The 21,021-nt window shown below is 49.3% G+C and overlaps 1 protein-coding gene across 3 annotated transcripts in view; it reads left to right on the top strand.

Moving 5' to 3' along the window:
* Positions 1-21,021, top strand: part of Cph (BCL11 transcription factor chronophage) — a 542,370-nt gene that overhangs the window by 398,211 nt on the left and 123,138 nt on the right. The window contains exon 1 of one of the 3 annotated variants that reach the window (XM_089558316.1): positions 9,207-10,044. The exons of the other annotated variants lie outside the window; for them this stretch is intronic. Within the exon in view, the coding sequence (XP_089414442.1) occupies positions 10,038-10,044 (7 nt within the window). The 5' untranslated portion in view covers positions 9,207-10,037. Of the gene's footprint in view, positions 1-9,206; positions 10,045-21,021 lie in introns of those variants that run through there. 3 annotated transcript variants of the gene reach the window in all.

Genomic DNA, 21,021 nt, shown 5'->3' with positions numbered 1-21,021 from the left:
ATGCGACCTGCAACCTGTAATTTAGTTCCTTGCCGGACTCCACCAAACTTGCGCTTGTCTCTGACTCGCTAGCAACGTCCAAACCTGTAAGACTGGCGAGTGGAAGATGGGCACAGAGAGAGGCGATGAATGTAGCCGCGGAGCCATTAGAGCGAAGAAGCTACGCATTAAGCGGAAACTATAGCCGTATAATATACCCTATTTGCTGTGTAAAGCCGCCTCGGGCTTCCAGTTTCGCCTTCTCATTTCCAATGCATGTGCGTTTGTTCTGGCCTTCCCTTACCACCGGAAACCATGAGTAACAGAATCACTCGGCGCCTTTTTGTGCCCGCATCTCTCAACCATAGGGCGTCGTAGTTTTCTCGTTTTTTTGTCTTATGGTTTTTGATCCCATAGGGATTTGGGGGAGGGGGAGACTTGCAGTTTACCATGACCGCTCGTTTCACGGCCGTCAACGTACGCCTTCCAGGTTTTGCGTTCACAGAACGTTAATAACAGCCCAACGCTTGGGTTTATTGTTTTTATGTTTGAGCTAAAGTGAGCTGACTAAACAGTGTTATGTTGCAATGCGATACAATGTAGAGCAACTTAAATCGCTGTTTTCAGTCCAGGCACATAGCCAGTGTTTTTTGTTGCTTTCGGGTGGGGCCCGGGCGGGGTTGACGTGAGGGAGGGGGCTGTCCGGGGGGGGGGGGGGGGGGGGGGGCATGGCCTAACAGCGGATAACAGGAGATAAGAGTGAGGGATGCGAGCTTGATTTCAATGGGTGAGGGGGAAAGGACCCCCGGGCCACCCCTTGAATACATGCCTGATACAGATCATGACTGGAAACACTGCGGCCCTACCGCATATCAGACATTACAGCATTCGGCGGAACCTTGCTATGAGTTTAATTGTCTCCTAATAAAGTCACTTTTCCAAATAATTTCGTCAATTCCTATTTGGAACATCAGACTCGAATCACATGGTTGTACCCATAAATCTCACGCGATCGATTTAGTATAGAACACAGTTCAGGGTGTGTAGTTCTCCACTGAAATGATAATCTTGAAAAACGATTGTCCCGAACTTATCCCATCTTTCCACACGCGCTTCGGATATGTTCTATACGACTAGGTTAATATTTGGCTTCACATTTGACTACAGTTCCAGCAAACTACGAGAGAATAGTAAGTCGTACCTCGTTAATATGGGTACCTTTGTTCGCGAGCAGAACTGTCCATAAAGCGAGTTGTCCGTATTAACGAATCGCGAAGAAAAAACAAAACAAAAAAGATGTTATGATTAAGATATGCTTCGGTGCATGCATTTTGAGCAGCTCCAGGCCCGTTATCTTGGTCGCCCCTGTGCTTGAAATGACTTGGGGCAGCTTGAAGCGTCTCGTAGTCTGTGATATATGCTTGATGCCGTCTGATGGCTAATTCACCTAATTACCACTACGAGTGTTCAGAGCACTTAGACGGCCGACAGCTGCTGAATGCGATTTTCTATGTGACGTAAGCTGCAGGGAGAGTTTTCATTGAAAGTAATTCATGCAATAAGGAAAACGGTGAGGCACTTGGTTGGTGCTTTGCGCTGTAAAGAACCGCAATAGAGAACAGACATCACTCAGCCACTTGCACTTTTTCACTGCATTCCTGTGGTGTCCTGCGCTCAGAAAGCAGAAATTGAAACACCTTGGTGGGAAAGTAGAGATTCATTCTCATTACGGTACACATTGACGAGACAAGAATACATGGGCTCTAAAGTACACTGTGCATTTACACCTTGTCCATTGTCCGGGCTGCGAGTTTCCGTATAAACGAGGCGTAAATACATTGAAAAAATTTGGCCCCCATAAAACTCTCCATAATTTTAGTCGTCCATATTAACGGGGGTCGTATTAACGAGGAAAGACTGTATTGCTTTGTTGTCGCGATAAGTAAGTAGTTAAGCGGCTCGTTTTCACCTGTCGAACTACTGGTATTTAATACCATTAGTGGCTTTTGCTCCGTGTCCGCACTCATTGAGCTTGAATGTTGAGTCCCTCTCCTCGACGGTGGCATTCGTAATGGCACGAAAACGAAGGATACACGGAGGAGAAGATTAGTGAATCGAGGCTACCTTTGCAGCACACTCTCGCATCGCATGCCTTCACGGTGCGATGAAGAACCGTCTCTCGCTTATTTGCAAGTTCTTATGCTTTCTGGAACGACCTTATAAGCACCGCGCGCTTTAGTCAACGCAGGATGAAACGGCCGCAGATAACCAAAGGAACAGCAAGTAAAAACAAACAGATGGAAGACAGAGAGAGAGAGAGAGAGAGAGAGAGTGAGCAGATTGTCGCATGCGCAACACGCCCTATGCCGCAAGCATCGCGGGAGCGACGCCTTGAACCGCTTTCTTTCGGTCCGCCGCGACAGTATGGACGTGTCAGGAACGACTTAGTGTGAATTCCTCTCCTCTCTTCCCCTCCGCACCCATCCCTTTACCAACCGATCGCCTTTTGGTCTCCATATATCGGGGATCGGAGCAGCGATATCAGAAACGCTGCCATAGTCCGTCGCCGCCGTGCACGGGAGGCTGTTGGGCCACCGCTCGAAGATCACGCGCAACTTCTGCGCCGCCGCACTGTTATCGAAGGAGGGTTCGCTGCAGATCGGAGGGTTAAGATAAGGAGCGTGTGCCCACGTCCGAGCAGTTGTGTGTGTACGCGGGTAGACGCACAACACGTGCGGTTTGGAAGAAGACCGCGTATATAACCTTTCGCAGCCCAGACCGGATAGTCTTTAGAGTCTTAATCTCCCCCCACAACACCGCCGCGCCTGTCGTATTGCGGTCGCATTGGGATAGTCGGTCCGTTTGGCCTATGCAGCAAGCCGGATGGGTCTTGGGCGGGGGGCGATAAGGTTGAAGGTCTGCCTAACTGTAACGCCGCGCGGCTCTTTTCTTTTTGCGTGGCCTGTGAGCGCTTCCTTTGTGCGAATGCAGGCACGCATTCGAAGGTTTGTTCGCTTGGCGCGGCTTGTTAAGCCAGTCTTTATGGCTCTTCGTTGCAAATGGTGTCCTTTTCCGAGCGTGTCTTTGTTGTTTCTTTGGTTCGGCAAAGAAGAGGTAGTGAGGACTTTTGAAAATTTACCTTGTACACTACTCGCTTACACTGTACCTTGTAAGTCGAACAAAATGGATCTGGAAAATAAAAGAAAAGTCGGAACGTTCGCCTGGTCCTACCAGGACACGCGCACGGAGATTTACTGCTTTGTGTCCCGTGTAAACATAGCTGACTAGTTTCCCTTCGGAGAAGGATGGGGTTTCAAGATTTTTATCTGCATTCCGATAGCTGGGCGCTACCAATACAACACTAAAAAATTGCATAGTTCAGAATGATGTCTATTATCTGTGTAAAGTTGATAAGACGCAACCATTGCGAAAGTGTTTCATCCCAGTAGAAAAACACAGCAGACAATTTTTTCTTAATGTTTTTGTCCATGAACATGTAGTAATGATAACAATTATTGCAGTATTTTGTGTAGTTACTACTGAACTACAGACTGCACAAAAAACTACAGCATTAAAGAAAAACCCAAAACAACAGAAAAATCTGTCTTTACTGCAACACAATTTCTCTTACGTCAAAATAAAAAAAACTTCGACAAAATACATAAATAATACGACAAAACATTTTGTCGTATCGATAGGGTTACCAGCATCTGTCTTTAAAGAATATGAATTGGAGATCATTGAGAAAGGCCTTTGTTTTGCAAGTGGAGTTTTCTGAATGCAGCTGCTGAACATGATCTGAAAAAAGAAAAAAAAAAACACGCAGGAAACTATTCTTTGTTAGAGCGCATTGAGCAATCCACAAACCCACGGTTCCGAAACTAATGCTGATTTCTAATGTAGCTGTGCACCGGCTGTACCCTCTTACTATTCCGCCGCCGCGGTGGCTCAGTGGTTATGGTGCTCGGCTGCTGACCCATACGCGGGTTCGACCCCGGCCGCGGCGGCTGGAATTTCTTTGGAGAAGAAATTCTAGAGACCCGTGTACTGTGCGATGTCAGTGCACGTTAAAGAACCCCAGGTGGCCGAAATTTCCGGAGCCCTCCACTACGGCGTCCCTCATAGCCTGAGTCGCTTTGGGACGTTAAACCCCATAAAACCAAAACGAACCTCTTACTATTCCGCTGGTACAATTTACAGCGGCTTCAACCATTCGCGGCCTGCAATATATATAAGGAGAGTCTGTCGGGTGATAAGAAACCAGCCGTGAACGGAGTGTGAGAAAGGGAAGCGAACAGCCTACCCCGAGTTAGCGCAGTGTGCTTCAGTGCCACGCCGCACAGATAGCTAGCTACAGTCATTGTAGATTGAGCTCTAGCGCCGATCTGATCTGGACACAATGTTACGCGTTCTGCTTGTTCGCCAGTGTCCTTGGCGCTTACACGCTCCTCCGCGTTCTGCCTAGTTCTTCGCCTACGTTCGTACGTGGTGCAGATAATGGCAAGATTAACGGAAACGCAGAGTTTATATACTTTGTGTCGATAGGAACCAATGAGCTAGACCTTGCTGTAGGGCTTTTTATTTCGTGAAAAAGGAAAAAAAAGAAAAGATTCCGCAGTGCGAACTTCCTGGGAGCTTTGCAGGGGAGCTTTGCAGATGCAAAACGATGCTTCGATGCACTTTGAATATTGTGTTTTTTTTTAATTTTTGCTAGCTTAGAAAGCAAAAAACAAAACAAACAGGCTTCTTTTGCATGTCATTTACACTAAGTAGTTAGACGTGTTGTGCATGTACAATTCACACATAATACAGATCCGCACTTGAGGTAATAACACTATCGCAATGCTACCAGGCTGATACTCGTTCAGCGGAAACTGCACTAGTATCACACTTGCAGTTTTATCTAAAAAACTACTACACGGTTGCGAAATGATTGACAAGACTTGCTTCGTTTTGTTTAGTTTAGTTGGTTTATTGGGTTTAACGTCCCGAAGCAACTCAGGCTATGAGTGACGCCGTAGTGAAGGGCTCCGGAAATTTCGACCACCTGGTGTTCTTTAACGTGCACTGACATCGCACAGCGCACGGGCCTCTAGAATTTCTCCTCCATCGAAATTCAGCCGCCGCGGCCGGGATCGAACCCGCGTATTTCGGTTGCTTCGTTTTGTTAAGAACCGAGGAATCCATCAGTAAAAGGAAACTGGTTTGGTTTGGTTTGATTTATGGGGTTTAACGTCCCGAAGCGGCTAAGGCTATGAGAGACGCCGTAGTGGAGGGCTCCGGAAATGTCGACCACATGGGGTTCTTTAACGTGCACTGACATCGCACAGTACACGGGCCTCTAGAATTTCTCCTCCAAAGAAATTCAACCGCCGCGGCCGGGATCGAAAGGAAACTACGCTGTCCGGCGCTGAACAATCTGCCTGTGCCTTGGTGGTACGCAGATAGATTTAACACGCCACGGTCCACGTAGTTGAGCAAGAGCACGAAAGAGACCGCGGAATCTCCGAACCTTGATTCTTTTTCGCAGCGGCTCCCCCTCTTTCGCCTCTCCGTGCTTCCGCGTCCCCAAATGACGAGGACAAAGACGACAACCGGTCGTCGCGAGGGGGCGTACGCGATGAGCAGCCGCGGCAACCAGCGCAGAGCAGCGGGAGGGCGACGAGCGACGAAGAAAACTCATTTCCATCACAATCGCGCACCACGAGGCTCAGAGCCCCTCGATTCTCTCTCTCTCTCTCCCCCTCTTTCCCTTTCTCCCCCTCTTTCTCTCGCATCTTTCATCTTGCTTCACACTGCGCTAGGCTGCTAGCACGTTATATATCCCTCACCGAGGTTCCCACTTTCTGGTCGCTTGCCCGCGGTTTGTTCCTTGTGCGCCCATAGTTTACGTTTCTGTCCGAGAACAGTAACCAAAGAAAAATAACTCTCGAGGAAGGATAGCCGCCGCCTGTACCGTGTTTACGCGAGCACAGGTGTCCACCTCAATGGAGGTCGACTTCATTTCACTCCCTAAAAGCACCTTCTGGCTTTCACGACTCGCCGAGAAAAGAAAAATGCCTTGTCATTGCACTTGTAAACTGGTTCCCGATATAATCGCCATTCCATAGTTTTAATTTCGTAATATTGATTCCCTAAAGTCACCTTCTCGGCTTCACGACTTGTCATTACTCTTGTAAACTGGCCCCCGATATAATCTCCATTCCATAGTTTTAATTGTGTGATATTGAGAGGTAATAAGAATGTACAAGTGATAAGATCATTAAAGGGAACACCCTATTAGTATGCACTCCAGGAGTGACAAGCGCCCTTTCTTTTCTTTTTTTTTTTGTCTGAACAGTTTGCCTCTGGAAGATAGACTCCCATATCACTCTCAGTCCGTTACAAAAATGAAGACCAAATCCATTTTTTGCGAACTAAATTTTTGCTTTCGTGTTGCGTCTCTCCGTATTCATCCGGATACGGCAAGCTTGAGGGTACAAGTTAACCTTCAGGGCGCGGAGATTGTTAAACGCTTCAGCGTTAAGCAAGTAACACGACGACTGTCTCGTTTCCTTGATTGATGGCTGCTATCAAGTGCGTGCCTTGACATTATTCATGATGTGCCCCAAAGAAATCATACTCACCCAAAGAGTTAGCGGTACCAGATTAACGTTATACGTAATACGTTAAACAAATCCGCGCCGTTTGTCGTATCCTTCCCTCCGCCACCACCACTCGGCGGTAAATTTCGCATAGGAAAACCATAAACTCCTTTGAAATACTCCTTGCTTCACTGCTATGGGCATCCTCATTTTGTAGCTATTGGCTAGCACTCTGTTATATGATAGCAATTACGTCGTACCGGTGCCCATGCCATATAGGGGCAGGAAAGCGGGGGTGGGGGGGGGGGGGGGATTACAGTTGTCGCATTAACTACTCTCTGGAACAGGCGGGAAAAGTTTGAGTGCTCTTTTATGGTTGTCGGTTGTCGCTGTGTAGTTTCACGCATTTGACATCGGCATGTATCGATTCTAGCGGAGTCCTGTTCGTATCGCCTTCGATACCTCGTCCTACACTTCCCGTAGTCTCTCTTGTGCTCGGTTGTGGAAACCTTACGCAGGCGTACCGGCCGACGTCGATGATTCCAAATGCGTCCGCTCCTTGATTGCCGCCGGTCTGTCCTGCTGCGAACAATAGAATTAGCGGACGTCGGAAGTCCTTGGCTTTTATGCTTCGGCCTCCAGTGTCTGGTCGCGCGGATGCTTGCATGTTTTCCTGTTGTCCGGCATTGCGTGTGCTCGGATAACGAGCCGCGATTCTGTATTCGATGCGTTCAGTTGTCTCATACCACCTGAAGTGCGAAAGCAGGATGGGACAAGAAAGGGCGTAGGCACAACAGCATAAGCGCTCGACGGTTTATTTCTTGCTGAGGCATGCGAAAGAAACGGGTGAAAGTCGAAAACAAATAAACTCTTGTTACTTGTTCAGCGTAAAATTAATAAAACAGTCGAAAGTCAGCGCTCGTACCGCTGTACGTGCGCCTTTTCTTGTCCCGGCGTGTTTTCACGCAGTTTACATTATGTGAAACCAGTTGTCTCAGCCCGTACCAATACACAGTGTGGCGGAGAGCGCCAGGGCGTGGAAATCCGTTTATTTGTGACTAATTACACAGTTCTATTGTTGCCGCTTAGACGATAGTTACCGCTAGACTTACCGTTAAGACGGTAAGCATAGAGCGTTGTTCAGTTAACGTCAAACGCGCTCAGTGCTCTTGTAGTGGTGTGGTTGGAGGAGGTTGCCCTGGCTCTCACCAGCAGAAAAACAAAACACACGCTAGCCTGCACTGCAAGCAGCGGACTCGAAAGTTTCGTCGAACCACAAGATCCATCACACCCACAGGACGGCGCTAACGACAAAAACCAAGTACAAGCGCGGAGCCGTCAACACGAGGTCGCACGCGGCTGGCGCTCTTTCTCCGAAACGGCCGAAAGGGGGCAGCAGCGGAAAAGAACTCCACTGAAACGAACAAGACCGGGGACAGCAGAGCTCCGAAATCCCGGCAAGTCGCAGCGAAGGGCGGCAAGGCCAATAAAGCGCATGGAGACATGTAGGGTTCGAAAGCTCCCCCTTTAGACAGAATGAATGAAGCGCGTTCGCAGCACGAAAAGCCGAAGACGAAGGCGACGGCCACAACGACGGTTGAAGCGAGGAGACTCGCAAGACCAACCCCGCCCGAAGTTGGAAACCAGGAGCAAAAGAAGCAGCAAGAGCATAAGGAGAGCAGAGTCGAAGTCTGCCCAACCAAGGGACTACGCCGCCGCATTTCCGAGAACTCCGAAAGAGGACCGCTTGCAGAGAGCCGACGAGGCCGCCTTCTCCCTTTCCGTCGACCTCTCTCCGGCCGGACGAACGAAGGAGACGTTGCAACCCTAATTAGACCGGGCCTCCATCAAAGCCCCGGGTCCGCCGCGCGGGGGAGGCATTGGCAGCGGAAGGACGCGAGAACCGTGGCCGAAAAAAAAACTAAACAAACACAGAAAACACAACGCGCGCGCGCGCGCTGCACCGCAGCGAAAAGCTCCCCTTGGCGGGTGAAAAGGAAGAGAAGGCTTTAACCCTCGCAGACAGGCGTTCGGCGCATCGACGGTAGAGTTCCGCTATAAGCGCCCCGCCTCGTGCCCGAGTCCTACTCGTTCGACGCACTCCTCGCCCGCGGCTCGACTTTCTTTTTTACTCCGCCGCGTCCGCAGCACAAGCGCGGCGACTCAGCTGCTGCTTGTGCTGCTGCCGCCGCCCGCTGCCGACGCGCACCCCCTCTCCGCAGCAGAGACAAAACGCAGGGAGGGCGAACCGCGGCGTGAAGGAGCGAGGCTCAGAGAGAGCGGAGCGGGCGAGCGAGGATCCTACGCTCGAACGCCGAGCATCGACGAGGAGGAGTGGAGTGGGAGTTTTATCCGAAGGCGAGCGCGCACCTCGGACCGGCAAGGAGGAAGAGAAGCGTCGCGGCTGTCCTCCGCGAGCAGAAGAGAGCGGGAGCCGCGCGGAGTTCTGGCCCCGCCGCTCCCTCTCCTCCGCGGCCGCTGGCGAGAAAGGGAGGTTGACCAGGACCCGAGGACGCGCACGCGGCGCGCGCGGCGGGCGAGACGCTCCTCTCTCGCTCTCGCCGCCCTTCTTCCTCCTCGCCGGTCGGAGAGTTGCGCGGCGCCGGTGGCCGTAGCGCCCGCGCGCGCGCGCGCCGGGTAGCCGTAGCGCCCCTGGCCGCGCCGGTAGCGTTCGGGGCCGCCCGTAGCGTTCGGCGGGGGCACCACCACCGGGTGCCGCGCGGTCCTCCTCTCCACGCAGCGCGGCGGTGACCGGCGGAGGGGCCACTACTCTCCTCGCCCGGTCGGTCGGTCGGCCGGCGGCAAAGCGCCCGGTTCTCCGGCTCGCCACCAGGCGGAGGGACAGCGCGTCGTCGTCTCTCGCGCCCGGCGTGCGCACCGCCCTGTCCGCTGGCTGGCTGCTGTCATTCCGCGCTGGCCTGCCGTCGCAGCCTCTCCCGCCGTTGCATTGTGCGCCGACTCGCGAGCCACGCGGTTCGCCGCCTCGGCCTCTCCCGCCGGCCGGACTACGCGCGCTGCTCCCGGTACTCTCGCCCGCTGGACGCGCGCTGCTCTCCCTGAAGCGGCAAAGTGGACGCTCGGACACTGTTCAACGGCCGACCGGACTTGACGACGACCTGTGGAAGAGGAGGCGGTGCTCTCGGATGTCCGAGCCGTGAGGTCCGCCGCGTTGACCGCTGGCCCGGCTCAGGCGGCGGCGGGGATGTGTGTGGTGCGACGACGTTGAAAGGAGGGGGTGTGGACGAGCTTCGCGCTCGAACTCTGGACGAAGGTTCCCAGCCGGCGTGCTTGCTGGCGCACCTGCAGGCGTGGACGGCGGCCGCGGCGGCCGCCTTGGCTGCCCGCCGCCTCTGGTGGACATCGGCGTGCGCAGCCGGCGGTGGTGTGGTCAACGGGGACCTAGCCGCCCTACAGGGCGCGGCGGGCCATGCCGCTCCGGCCGCGCCGCCCCAGCAGCTGCCCTGGCTACCTGACATGAAAGGTGAGCAGCTTCACTCCTGGGGCACAGGTCCACTTGGTGGTCATCCGAGCTCCGCGATTTTCCGCTGCCTTTGATAACGCTTTCCGTTACGTCTGGTTTGCTCCAAACGTTTTGCTACCTCGCCGTGATAGTAAACACAGTGCGTGCCACTTCTCTGCGTACCTTGTTTCGGAGATGACGTTCTTTTTGATCCACTTATCACTCGCTACTATCTACATGGAAATTGTGAGTGCGTCGCGAGATGCAATAGAGGACATACGTTAGAGAGGGCTGGAAAAAGAATGAAAAATAACAGTGCCTTGCCCGCGCTATGGGCACAACGGACGCATTGGAGAAGAGCAGTAGTCGGATATTCCTCGTCCTGAACAAAATGTTGAATTCTTTTAGTGATCAGAATTGGCCAATTTCCTTTGGTTGTTGACCCTTTGGTAGACAGTGTCCGTCACTGACCGGAGGTCAGTAGTGTATGGCGCTTGAGATTGAAGAAAAGGGTCATGTAAATTGAGTATCTCTCTTGTGCTTACCGAGTTCATAAATCGAAAGAGTTACTCTTACGTCTTGGCTTCATCCTGACGGAAAACACTTTTTCAAGGCGTGGACACCATTTGCTGTCTGCGGCCATGTGTATTAGTTACTCGGAAGCTGAATTTATTAAAACTTATCTATATCGGTGCTGCCATTCCTTCCATTAGATCAACATTTTAAATGTGGTCAGTTATCAGATACCCATTGGTCAGATCCCTTTTCACTCAGGTGAACGCCTTGAGAGATTCGATGCCATTTCTGCTGGACAAGGATGAATCTTGACACTGAGAAATATCTGACACCGCTGGATATTTGGCGCCTCCCTCATGCGTCCTAGGGTGGTCATTGGAAATATGTCCGCTTCTTAGCTGTAGGCAGTCTGTGGCCAAATGACAATGCCTCTAATGTTTCAGCGCATGTGACATACGTAAAGGACCAGCGTCATTCCTGTTAAATGTGGTACGTATAGCTTGACTTGGAAGAATTAGGGCAGGAGAACATAATTGTAAATACATCGGCACTTCCGGCCATCACTGAAGCATTATCCGTCTTTCCGTTATCTATGAATGGGGTTTTCTCATTACTGGCACATAGCTTAAGGGTTACCTGAGAAACCGGCTGGGAAGTTTGCTTATATCAACTTTTGATGTCTTTTCTATGTCATTTTTTCTGACCGCTTGCATACACGTTTTACGTTCTTCAGCGATTTTTGCACCCTATAGTTGGCATAAATAGCGTTGTTGACTTCCATGCGAGGTTCTTGACTTAGTGATAGGACTTCATTTCTTTTCATCTTATTAACTTAAAGGTACCTTTTTGCTGCTTTAACTGGCTCCATCTGGCACTTTCTCTTCTATTAAGCCTACTTATTAGATCCACGAACGACTGTGGGCAGAGCTGTTTTTAATATCTTTTCCACCTTTCGTTTGACCATTAAGTCAAGCAATGGGGTCAATGTGTATTCAGCTTTTGTTGGTAGTCTTCATACATGTATTTACATTCACTGTCACCGAAGAAGGGTAGCCAGTGCTCATAACTGGTCTCTTTATTGATTTTTGTTTGGAATTCGTGGAATTTTTTGTCCGTAATTTTTGTTCCCGCTTAACCCTCATGTGGTTGGATGTCCAGCGTTTGATTTGGACGCTGTTTGATTGAACAATGGCCGTTGTGGTTGTCAAGACGAAATATGCGTGCATTCTGCGCTTTCAGTGTGATTCTGTGGTCGCTAGTACACTCCTGAAAGCAATGCCAAAGTCCTATACACATCTTAACTTTTCTTGTGTGTCGGCAATTCTTTTTTACTTTCATCAATGTGGCACATCACCCTATATCAACGCGTCTGTACCAGTTTGTTTTCCGCTATGTCCCATTCTAATTACTTTGGAAAGTAATTGTCGAGCTCGTAACACTTGTTTTCAGCTTTTTGGAAATGCCAGAAACATTTCGTACCTCGCAGAATGCGTAAATATTCAGCACTGATTGCGACGTTCATAATGAGCTTTGCTTTTTTGGACGAACGATGCCTTTGACGACAGTTCGCCGCAAGTTCTTTTGTTATCCCATTGCAAGATCTATTGAGCAATATCTGTGATACGCTGTTGTTTCAGATGCGATAAGGGGCATCATCTTCCGTCTTTACAACTGTCAGCGGGCAATGGTCGCCACTCTTACAGTCCGATGTTCAACCCATTATCCTCCTCATCACTCAAACACTGCATAACCGCCTCCGAAGAAAGATACTCGTACTTGACTTAGGAATCGGTCTTTGATCGCGCATTTGGGGCGAACACTCTACATGTTCACGCACGGAACAACTCACGGATCGCTTACCGATCTCTCTGGCTACCCCGATCAACCGAAATCTCGACTGTGCCTCTCGCACTCGATAACAAACGCGATACAGTTTGACAGTGCGATCCGTAATCCCGAACCACTTAGCGCAGAGCGGCTGGGTGCTCAATATCGGTTGCGCAAAATAAGGCGCGCGCGTCTAAGGCCTTTTGTTGCGTTGTTCGCCGCTTTGCGAACGGTGGGCTGTGCACGGTGTAAGAACCAGCGCCTCGACGCTGTAACCAACACGTTAAATGCTGATAAGAGAGGTGGATTTGCGGAGCCAAGTAGACAACTCAATTGGTCAAAACGCCGCGTCTATGCGACTAGGAGCGAAGCGCGTACCCGGCTTCGCTGCGGGTGGCGTCTCCCGTTAAGCGCGTAATTCGAGTGGCGTTTCTAAGCACGTATAGTTGAGCGGCGTTATACCGGAAAAGCCGTCTCTGTCCTGCGGCGTTTAATGCATTATTATCTCGCTTTGTGACCCGACTTTCTGCTGTGAGTGCGACTTGGACATCCGCAGTTTATTTCCCTTCAAGTTTCTTTCTCTATCTGCTCCATTTGTTTTGTTTCTGTTATTTAATTCTGTGTACATCAGTGCGTCATAATAATGATTACTGTCTTGGTCGCCTCTTCAAAGGTTTTCGCGCTGGCATACCAGGGCTGTCTCATCTCCTTGCTACAAAGCGCTTGCAGCTCAGCATGCTTTGATGCGCAACAGGCGGATATATCTTTACATTAGAACGCCTATAGCATACTGCTACCCCTTCCGCGCGCATACGCAGTTGGCAGAACACTCAGCTTACCTTTACCAACCGTGTTAGCAACTGCGCATGTTCGATGTGCGCGCACACACGCACATGGTTAGCAGTCAGAAACAGGAGTGGTATATTAAGCAACGGCATGTTAGAACACTTAAAAAGACCTGCGTGACGTTGATCAACCTCTACGGATGGGTCGGCTCGTCTGCAAGACACTGAAGTCATGTGGCTAAGCATCTTTCTCGATGGCGCGACAGCGCGGAATAGGCTGCAGACAAATAGACGTGCGCGATCTCGAGAGAAATTTTGCAAGACGGGTATATTTTTTTCTGCGGCTTGTTCACACTGTTTGCATTCGCAATTAGTGTGCGCATTTCCTTCTAATTTGAAATAACGCTAAAGTCAAGATGTACAAACTAACACCACAACGGATGACCCGTGGGCGGACCCATTCTGATATATTTCTAGTGACTGTGTTAACTGCATATCTCCAGATTTGTGGTGTGTTCTTAGTGCGCAGAAGTTATGAATTTAGTAGTCGCGTCACTTTAGTACCGTTAGATTGTTTTCAATATACATCCTAGCTGAATTTCTGAAGCAGTTCACAAAAGTTTGTATTTCAATGTACATCCTAGCTGAATTTCTGAAGCAGTTCACAAAAGTTTGTATTCTTTCCTAATTAATTCGTGATGACATAATTGATTGGTGATGACTAATGATGGTCCATTGCAGAATAAAGCGCAGAAGGGGGTCTATGGCTCACGCTTACCTACGAGCTCCGGGGAGTTCTCTAACGTACCCTGGTTCAGGTTGATTGTAGTCTTTATCTTTGCTTTCCTCTGTTTATGACGGCAAATGCCACCCTGCCAAGCACAATAACGGCCAGAGTCCGTGGAAAATTTTGTAGCCTTGCTATTCTTCCGTACCTGTTGCATGTATGGTCGCAAGGTGGTTGCTATCTCCTGCGAGCAGAAAAAGTGTACTGAAACGCAGACCGATACGAAGGCAATCAGCTATGCTCCTAATCTCGAAGAATTTGCGTTTTATGCACAGCACGTCCGAAAGCACATCGCCGTTACAAATCTACCTGGTTAGAAAGCTGGCAATGCATCATTTTTATACATCATCACAAATTAGAGAGGAAAAAAAACAACGTCCGTGAGAGCTGTAACAGGGCCGAAAATTCGTTTTCTAGAAGCGTACGAACAGCTTCCAGTGGGCAAGAACCAGTTTGACGAATCTATCTTTCCTCGGCAAAGCTTCTTGCCCTTTGAAATACGCACGTGTAACAAAACGCGCAGAATACAGAAGGGGACGCGGAGTTTGTTGTTGTATCACATTGTGTGAAGTATCCGCTATGCCGAGTTCGGAATGGATCTAGTTTTACTCCCGAACGGCTACGAAATCTCGGATCAAGCGGACCAAGATTAAAAAGAGGGGGAAAGAGGGCGGGGGAAGGCAGAAATAAAGGGTGGTCGTATATACCAGGCGGACGAAATAAATGATTGAGGAAGCGATGGGGCGATAAGAAGCGCCCAGGAATGCCGACGAAAAACGGGAAAATAAAAGCGGAGACGGAAGACCAGTCCGGTCTGGGGCGACCCTTATGCCGTGACCGCTTGGTTTCCGATGTTTCCGGCTCTCCGCTTTTAAGATTTGCGCTTTGGGTTCTGTTTGTGATCCTCGCGTAGTTAAAGAAACCTTTTTTTTTGTCTGTTTCCTGCTTCTCTTTTGCCTGTTTCGTTCATTTTTGAAGTGGTCGTGTTCCAATTCGAAACGATGTGTCCGAGATAGTCGGGTGCTTTATGGCTTTTGGACGCCGTAGGCCACTCTTCTGTTGTGCTTAGTTGTCGGCATTCGATGAAGAATAAATCGATAAGCGAGGGATGGAAAACTGTTCGGCTTCTAAGCGGGTAGTGCAAATTGGATCGAGCGCTCACATAAATGATGGCGTTACATTGGTAGGAGCCATAGAACGCGTAAGATTCTCTAGATTTGTATGGTAATTGACCTTTTGTTCGAACCAGCGGTTTTTATTTCCCGTTCATAGCTCGACGTTTGGTTTCATGGCTTCAGCGTGGCATTATTGAGGCCGTGGTCTGCTCACTCTTAGTTTCACTTCGCCGCATAACACATGTAGTGTGGAGAAGCTGTCGAAAAGGCTGCAGTGTTGGTTGATGTTTCGCTGGGAGAGCCTGTGTTTCAGCGGCGCCATTCTTCTAATCGACATACTGAGTCAAAGTTCACATAACCAAACTGCACTCCGTGTCTCATATTTGTGGTACCTGTGATCCGTAATAATGCATGAAAACATCTGATACATCTTGACCGTTTTGCGACTGCAGTTAAGACATGACTTGTGGCCAGAGGGAAGTCTTTGTAAAATTTCGGACACTAATTAAACACAATACTTCACGCAATAATATAAAAAGAACTGACGAGTCGGCTGCCCTATGAAAACCCACACCTTTTTGAAGACAAATGTATACATTGATAGCCACTTTCCTTTGGTAGCGACTACGTCTTGGGAAGCCGTTCCTTCCGACGCAGCTCTGATACGAACTAAGAACCGTGTGATCTAAGAGTTTGTGTGACTTGGGAATGTTAACACGAGATACGTGGTTCTAGGACGCGCACAAACTCAACTGATAGAGCTAGAAACCTTACAGGACGTCAGCGCAGGCAGATGCAAAGAGTCTGCTAGACAAACTACGGCTAAAGGTTTTGACGTCACCTGAACATTAATTCGTGAACGCTCTTGGCGAACAGAATGCTAACCATAATTTCGCACCTTAGGTCAGGATACCTCGACACAAGTTGTAGCTGATGCAAACGCGATAACTTAGGCTCGAAACAGCACCCCTACAAGCGCATCATGGGGTTTACAAGGTTCACTCTACGTTGAAAAACTCCAATAGGTTGCGTAGGATGAGTTGGGCCTCACAGCGCACTGAAGTCATTTCGTGACGAAAGCCTGTCGTTGCGTCCTCGGATAAACGGTTGTAAACCGCCGAAACTCGCATGTCCTGTATTATACCAGTCTCTCTCCACCGCACCCCACTGTACCACAGTAAACGTATTGCTTAAGTTTTTTTTTTTTTTTTGCAATGCCAATTTTCACCAACTACATAAACGAGCGCTCGTAGAATAATTTCCTGTTTGAAAGATGCACGTGAGAGTAGAAATTCAGAAAAAGATGACATTGTAAGCAGTGGCACAATCTCTCTGTCAGAAATGTGCTGCCGAGCTTACTGTGCTGGTCAATATTAGTGCGTCCATTAGCTGGCATAAAAAAAGCATCCAAACTTCAGTATGAAGGGTGCTAAGTTCGCCTGACACAAAGAACTCAGTGCTACACACACACACACACAAAAAAAAAAAACAAACAGCTGCGAGTTCACTATGTACAGTCATGACCAATATGAAAAGAAACAAAATATTTAAAAAAAATTTCTATACCCTGAGCTTGGCGCATGATAGCCTTAGTTGCTTATGCGCCATTAAACCCAACTCAACTCAAAAGAAACAAAAGAGCATCCATGTATTGCTTACTCCATAATTATGTGTTACAACTAATTCTTCTCTCGGTGTATAATATCCCGAAGTCATCCTCAGATTTAGTGTAAATATATAGAGCGCATTCGCAATTCTGTGCAAAAAACTTGCTCCTTCTCATATTGCTGATAACTCTACATAATTTTGTACAAAGTACCTTAAAGGGTTATGTTCTTAGACTAGAGCATGACCCAAAACGCGCCGCACTCCTCGATTACGCAAGAAGAGTCCAGAAATGAAGACTTATCTCGACTTTCCTCTTTACCCAGGGCAAGTTGGAGGAGGAGGAGGTAGTTACCCTCCCCGGTGTTCGTTATCGACATCAAGCGCCAGTATCGCTCGGGTTTTATTCCATGCGCGCTAGCACAGCAAAACCCGCGCAGTATACACCAGCGCAGCAATGCCGCAATGCCCACAATGGTGGCCGCGTCCCACTTCTGATTAATGAAGAAGCAGTGGGGCTGCGGCGACTCCTGAATTCGAAATCACTTCGGCGACTCGGTAGCACGCACGCTGTCCTCGCTAGCAATTCTTCTAACTGCGCGCGCGCGCGCTAATCGCATCATTTATCCCTCTCCTTGCCCTCCTCCCCCACCTCCACTTCCTTCTTTTCTTGAATTCACGGAAGCATCTGTACGAGAGCGACCACTTTCTTCGAACAGGCGGCGTCCATTGCATCCAGCCCCGATACGCTGCTGTTAACCATCAGCCACCGGCGCCGAAAAGACGACGCCGCCACCCTGCGCCCGCCGGTCCGCAGGTACAGACCGCGACCAGAGATAAACCCAATTCAGTCGAAATAAATAATGGCGCGGCCCGCAGCGCCGCGGACCGGGAGGAGATCGAAAGGGCTAACGGTGAAGCGCGCAGCGGTACAGTCCTTTTTTCTTTTTTCTTTGTGTCTTCCTTCGCTGTGTACTTCGTTTGTTGTGCTTCGTTTTGCCGTGTGTTCCGCCGGTTCTTGGACGAGTTAACCTGGTGTGCATGTGTGGACATCTAGAGAGCAGTGGCCCCTTCTGGCTCACGCGCTTTCTCCCATCTCCGCACTCCTGCTTCTACAAATCAGTATTTGAGGCGACTTCGTTTGTGGTCGTTTGTGGCGACTTCGTTTGTGCAGTCGTACGTGCGTTGGTGCTGCCAACGTCACCGTACAGCGCGAACCCTTTGTGGTCGGCTGCGTGTTCGGAGGAGGAGGGAAGTGAGAGATATGTGCCGGATGGAAAAGAATGAGAGAGGGCGAAACGAGGAAGCTTGGTGGGGTCGTAACCAGGACGCCCGGGAGATTAGATGCAGACCAGATTCGGTGGAAAAAAATGAAGCTGAAGTAAAAATAGAGTTGAGAAGAGCGCGGGAAACGAAAAAGAGAGCCGCAGGTCGCCATTATAGCCTTCGTTTCGCAGTTTTTTTAGTTTTGTTTTTGTATTTTTACTCCAAAGTGAAGTGGATTTCTGCAAAGAAATCACCCTCTATAACTTCTAGCGGCGGAACTCAAATGTGTGAAATTGCAATAATTCTCGTGTTTTTCGCTTTGGCGGTGCACAGGATGAGGAGGAGGAGGAAGAGGATGTGAGAAAAATTAAAGGCGAGGTAACCGTGCCATTCAGCCTGAGGACATCATCATCATCATCGTCTCGCATTAAGAGAACCTGTACGGAGCTGTTTGGAAAAGAGTCGAAAGAGGGATAAAAAAATCTGTTCAGGTAATATGGGCACGTATGTTAAAAATACAGCGTTTGTACATTAGATGGGTTCATTGGAGAAAAGCTGTATGAGGAGAAATTATCTCGCAATGTCTGGTCTGTGCTTTTTTGGCTTTACCCACCACTGTAACGGCGACCCTGTCTTCACGGGTTGGCTTTAGATGACTATATATATAGTCGTGTCGTCATGATTATCATTCGTCCATCTGTCCTAGCTTTGTTATAATTGTTAAACATCCCACTTAGCGATTCTCCTTTTTTTTTTTCTTTTCCCTCGTTGAGAAAGAGGATAGCGGTTTTGCTTAGTTGCTTGCTGTGGGGCTTCATCGGATTAATTTTACAACTGGTTATAAAAACTGTACATAAATTTGGCCTTCTGAGCCGCGCCCGCGCGCTGGACTGATAAACATGAGTTGCAAGAAGAAAGCGAGAAATGTGTACATAAAAAGAAGCTGTCTAGATGGTGCTTTTAGGCGTGGCGTGGCGTTATTCGGCTATTAAACTCACGAATGGCCATTATAGGCGATACGGCGTTTATGGAACTTCCCGAAATTGAGGTCGAACTTCACGAGCACAGCACTGCGAGAAGACACGGTTTCTAAATCTAAGCAGTTCTTTGACATGCATGCCTGTCTTGTCCATTCAGTCACGTACTACGAGATCGCATGGCTTTTGATGGGGCGCTTTGCAGTGCTCGTTCGTCCGACTGGCGTACAGTCATGGACAAAAGTTTACGGGATGGGGTTCTGCAGAGAGTAAATTATTCCTGCGCAGTCAGGCGAAGGAGGTGAATTGAAAGCATAGAAGAAGGGCATGCTGCGTGCTTCATCGGCTGACACGAATGCCAAGTACCGACTGGCTGTCGAGACAACGCAGAAATAATTTGGTTCCCGCGAATCCGCGTCCCTCGAACTTTTGGCCCTGACTGCACATGCTCACGCACGTACTTCGATAGAGACCAGCCTTGCATACTTAAACAGCCTCAGTCATTAAATGTGCGGCGTTTTAAGGACCAAATTGCAGTCAAGGCGAGGACGCGCTTAACGAGGGGACGCCGCGGAGTCTCCAATGGCTCTTGGAGCGTAAATTACGTGATTTGCAGGCTCTAGGACAAACGGCAGCAACAGCACGAAGATTCTAGGTGAAAAACAAAAATGAATAAGCAAAATTCGACCCCAGTGCGACCGCAGTCCTCGATGCCGGTTTCAGTAGAATCGCTTCTGATTCACAACTTTCTCTGGGAACGGACGGTTGAGATCTCAATCGGCGAAATCCACTCGCGCACGGTATTTCCTGTTGTCTTTTTTGTCCCGGAGTCCATCGCCATATCGATAACGTATGCAAAGTCTTCATGCACAAATTTGGTTTGCCTATACAGCGCACCGTCCCCGCGGGCTTTGTGTTTCCTCCGAGCGTTATCGCCGTACTGTGTAGGCGAACGCGTCCGTTATAATAACAAAGCGGTAATCCCTCTCAACCTTGCCGTCGTCCGTCCAAGCCGGCCAATTCTCCGAACATCGCTTCGGGTGATCGCACGTCTAATGCGTTAAGGGGGGTACTATAGCGCCGCGCTAGGCGTTTTATAGCGATCCTTGGCTCTTTACCGCGGTCGGTCGGTCGCGCTGTAAAGAGGGGCCGCTTCGAAGATCGTAAAAGGAGCACCGAGTGCTTCGGCACGCCTGCTCCGAGCCACGCTGTATAACGTAGCACCAACAGCGCTCGACAGGTCGGAATATGAAAGCTCGCTCTCCGGTATGTAAGCTCGTATGTGTGTCATACGCCCGCCCAGAATCCATTTTTCACGCAGTGTGGAGACGTCTGTTTCGGAGGGTCAAGCCAAGTTCACGAGGGAAAGTGCTTTCCACGAGCGTGCCATTACATTTGATGTCTGTATACAGATGCGAGTGCGACGTATCCGGGCCGTGTTTTGCGTGGTTGTTTTGTTCGAAAAGCGCGCAGTCCAGCGCGAGTCGTAAAATTCTGCTGGGGGGATTAATTTGTCATTGCATAAGCTCGTCACGTGACACCGCTTCCTTACTCGCTGAGGCTTAAAATGGCAGAATTCATTGTGAAACGTCCTTCTTACGAACGTTTTGTAATTGGCGGCAAAAAAAGGGGACCAATCCGGTTTTTTTCCGGTAGGTTGGTTCCTTCTGCAAATCTATTTTTGTGGCCGCAGGGTCTCCGCCGTTCATACAATAGGTACAAGCTTTCCTTGGTCTCGTGATCAGCTTCTCTTGTGCGAAATCCTTGAAAAATGTGTTCGACCCCGCCTTACGTTGTTCCATGGAACTGTTTGACTAAAGCTTCCCTTGCACAGTTAAAACTCATCATTATCATCACCTTAATCTGCTTTCTGTGTGTCTATCGGTGTGCTGCTATCACATACTCTTACAACACGGTGGCCGTATTGGATTTATTAGACTGCGAAGCACTACTAGACTCTGCATATGGGTTCGGTGCAGTGGATATCTTTTCTTTTCTTTTTTTGTAATGTAAGGTAACAATAGGAGAAGCTGGCGCATTGAAGGAGGCAAACTGCCATGAACGCTTTGCCCAGACGAAGACAAGTCCCCTTGTCGAAACGTTGGCTCAAGCAACCTGAG

Source organism: Amblyomma mixtum, chromosome 8, assembly GCF_055824585.1.
Source record: "Amblyomma mixtum isolate Tamu chromosome 8, ASM5582458v1, whole genome shotgun sequence".
In the NCBI taxonomy this organism is placed as follows: Eukaryota; Metazoa; Arthropoda; class Arachnida; order Ixodida; family Ixodidae; genus Amblyomma; species Amblyomma mixtum.
The sequence above is the reverse complement of the archived record's forward strand: the minus strand, read 5'-3'. Positions and strand labels throughout refer to the sequence as shown.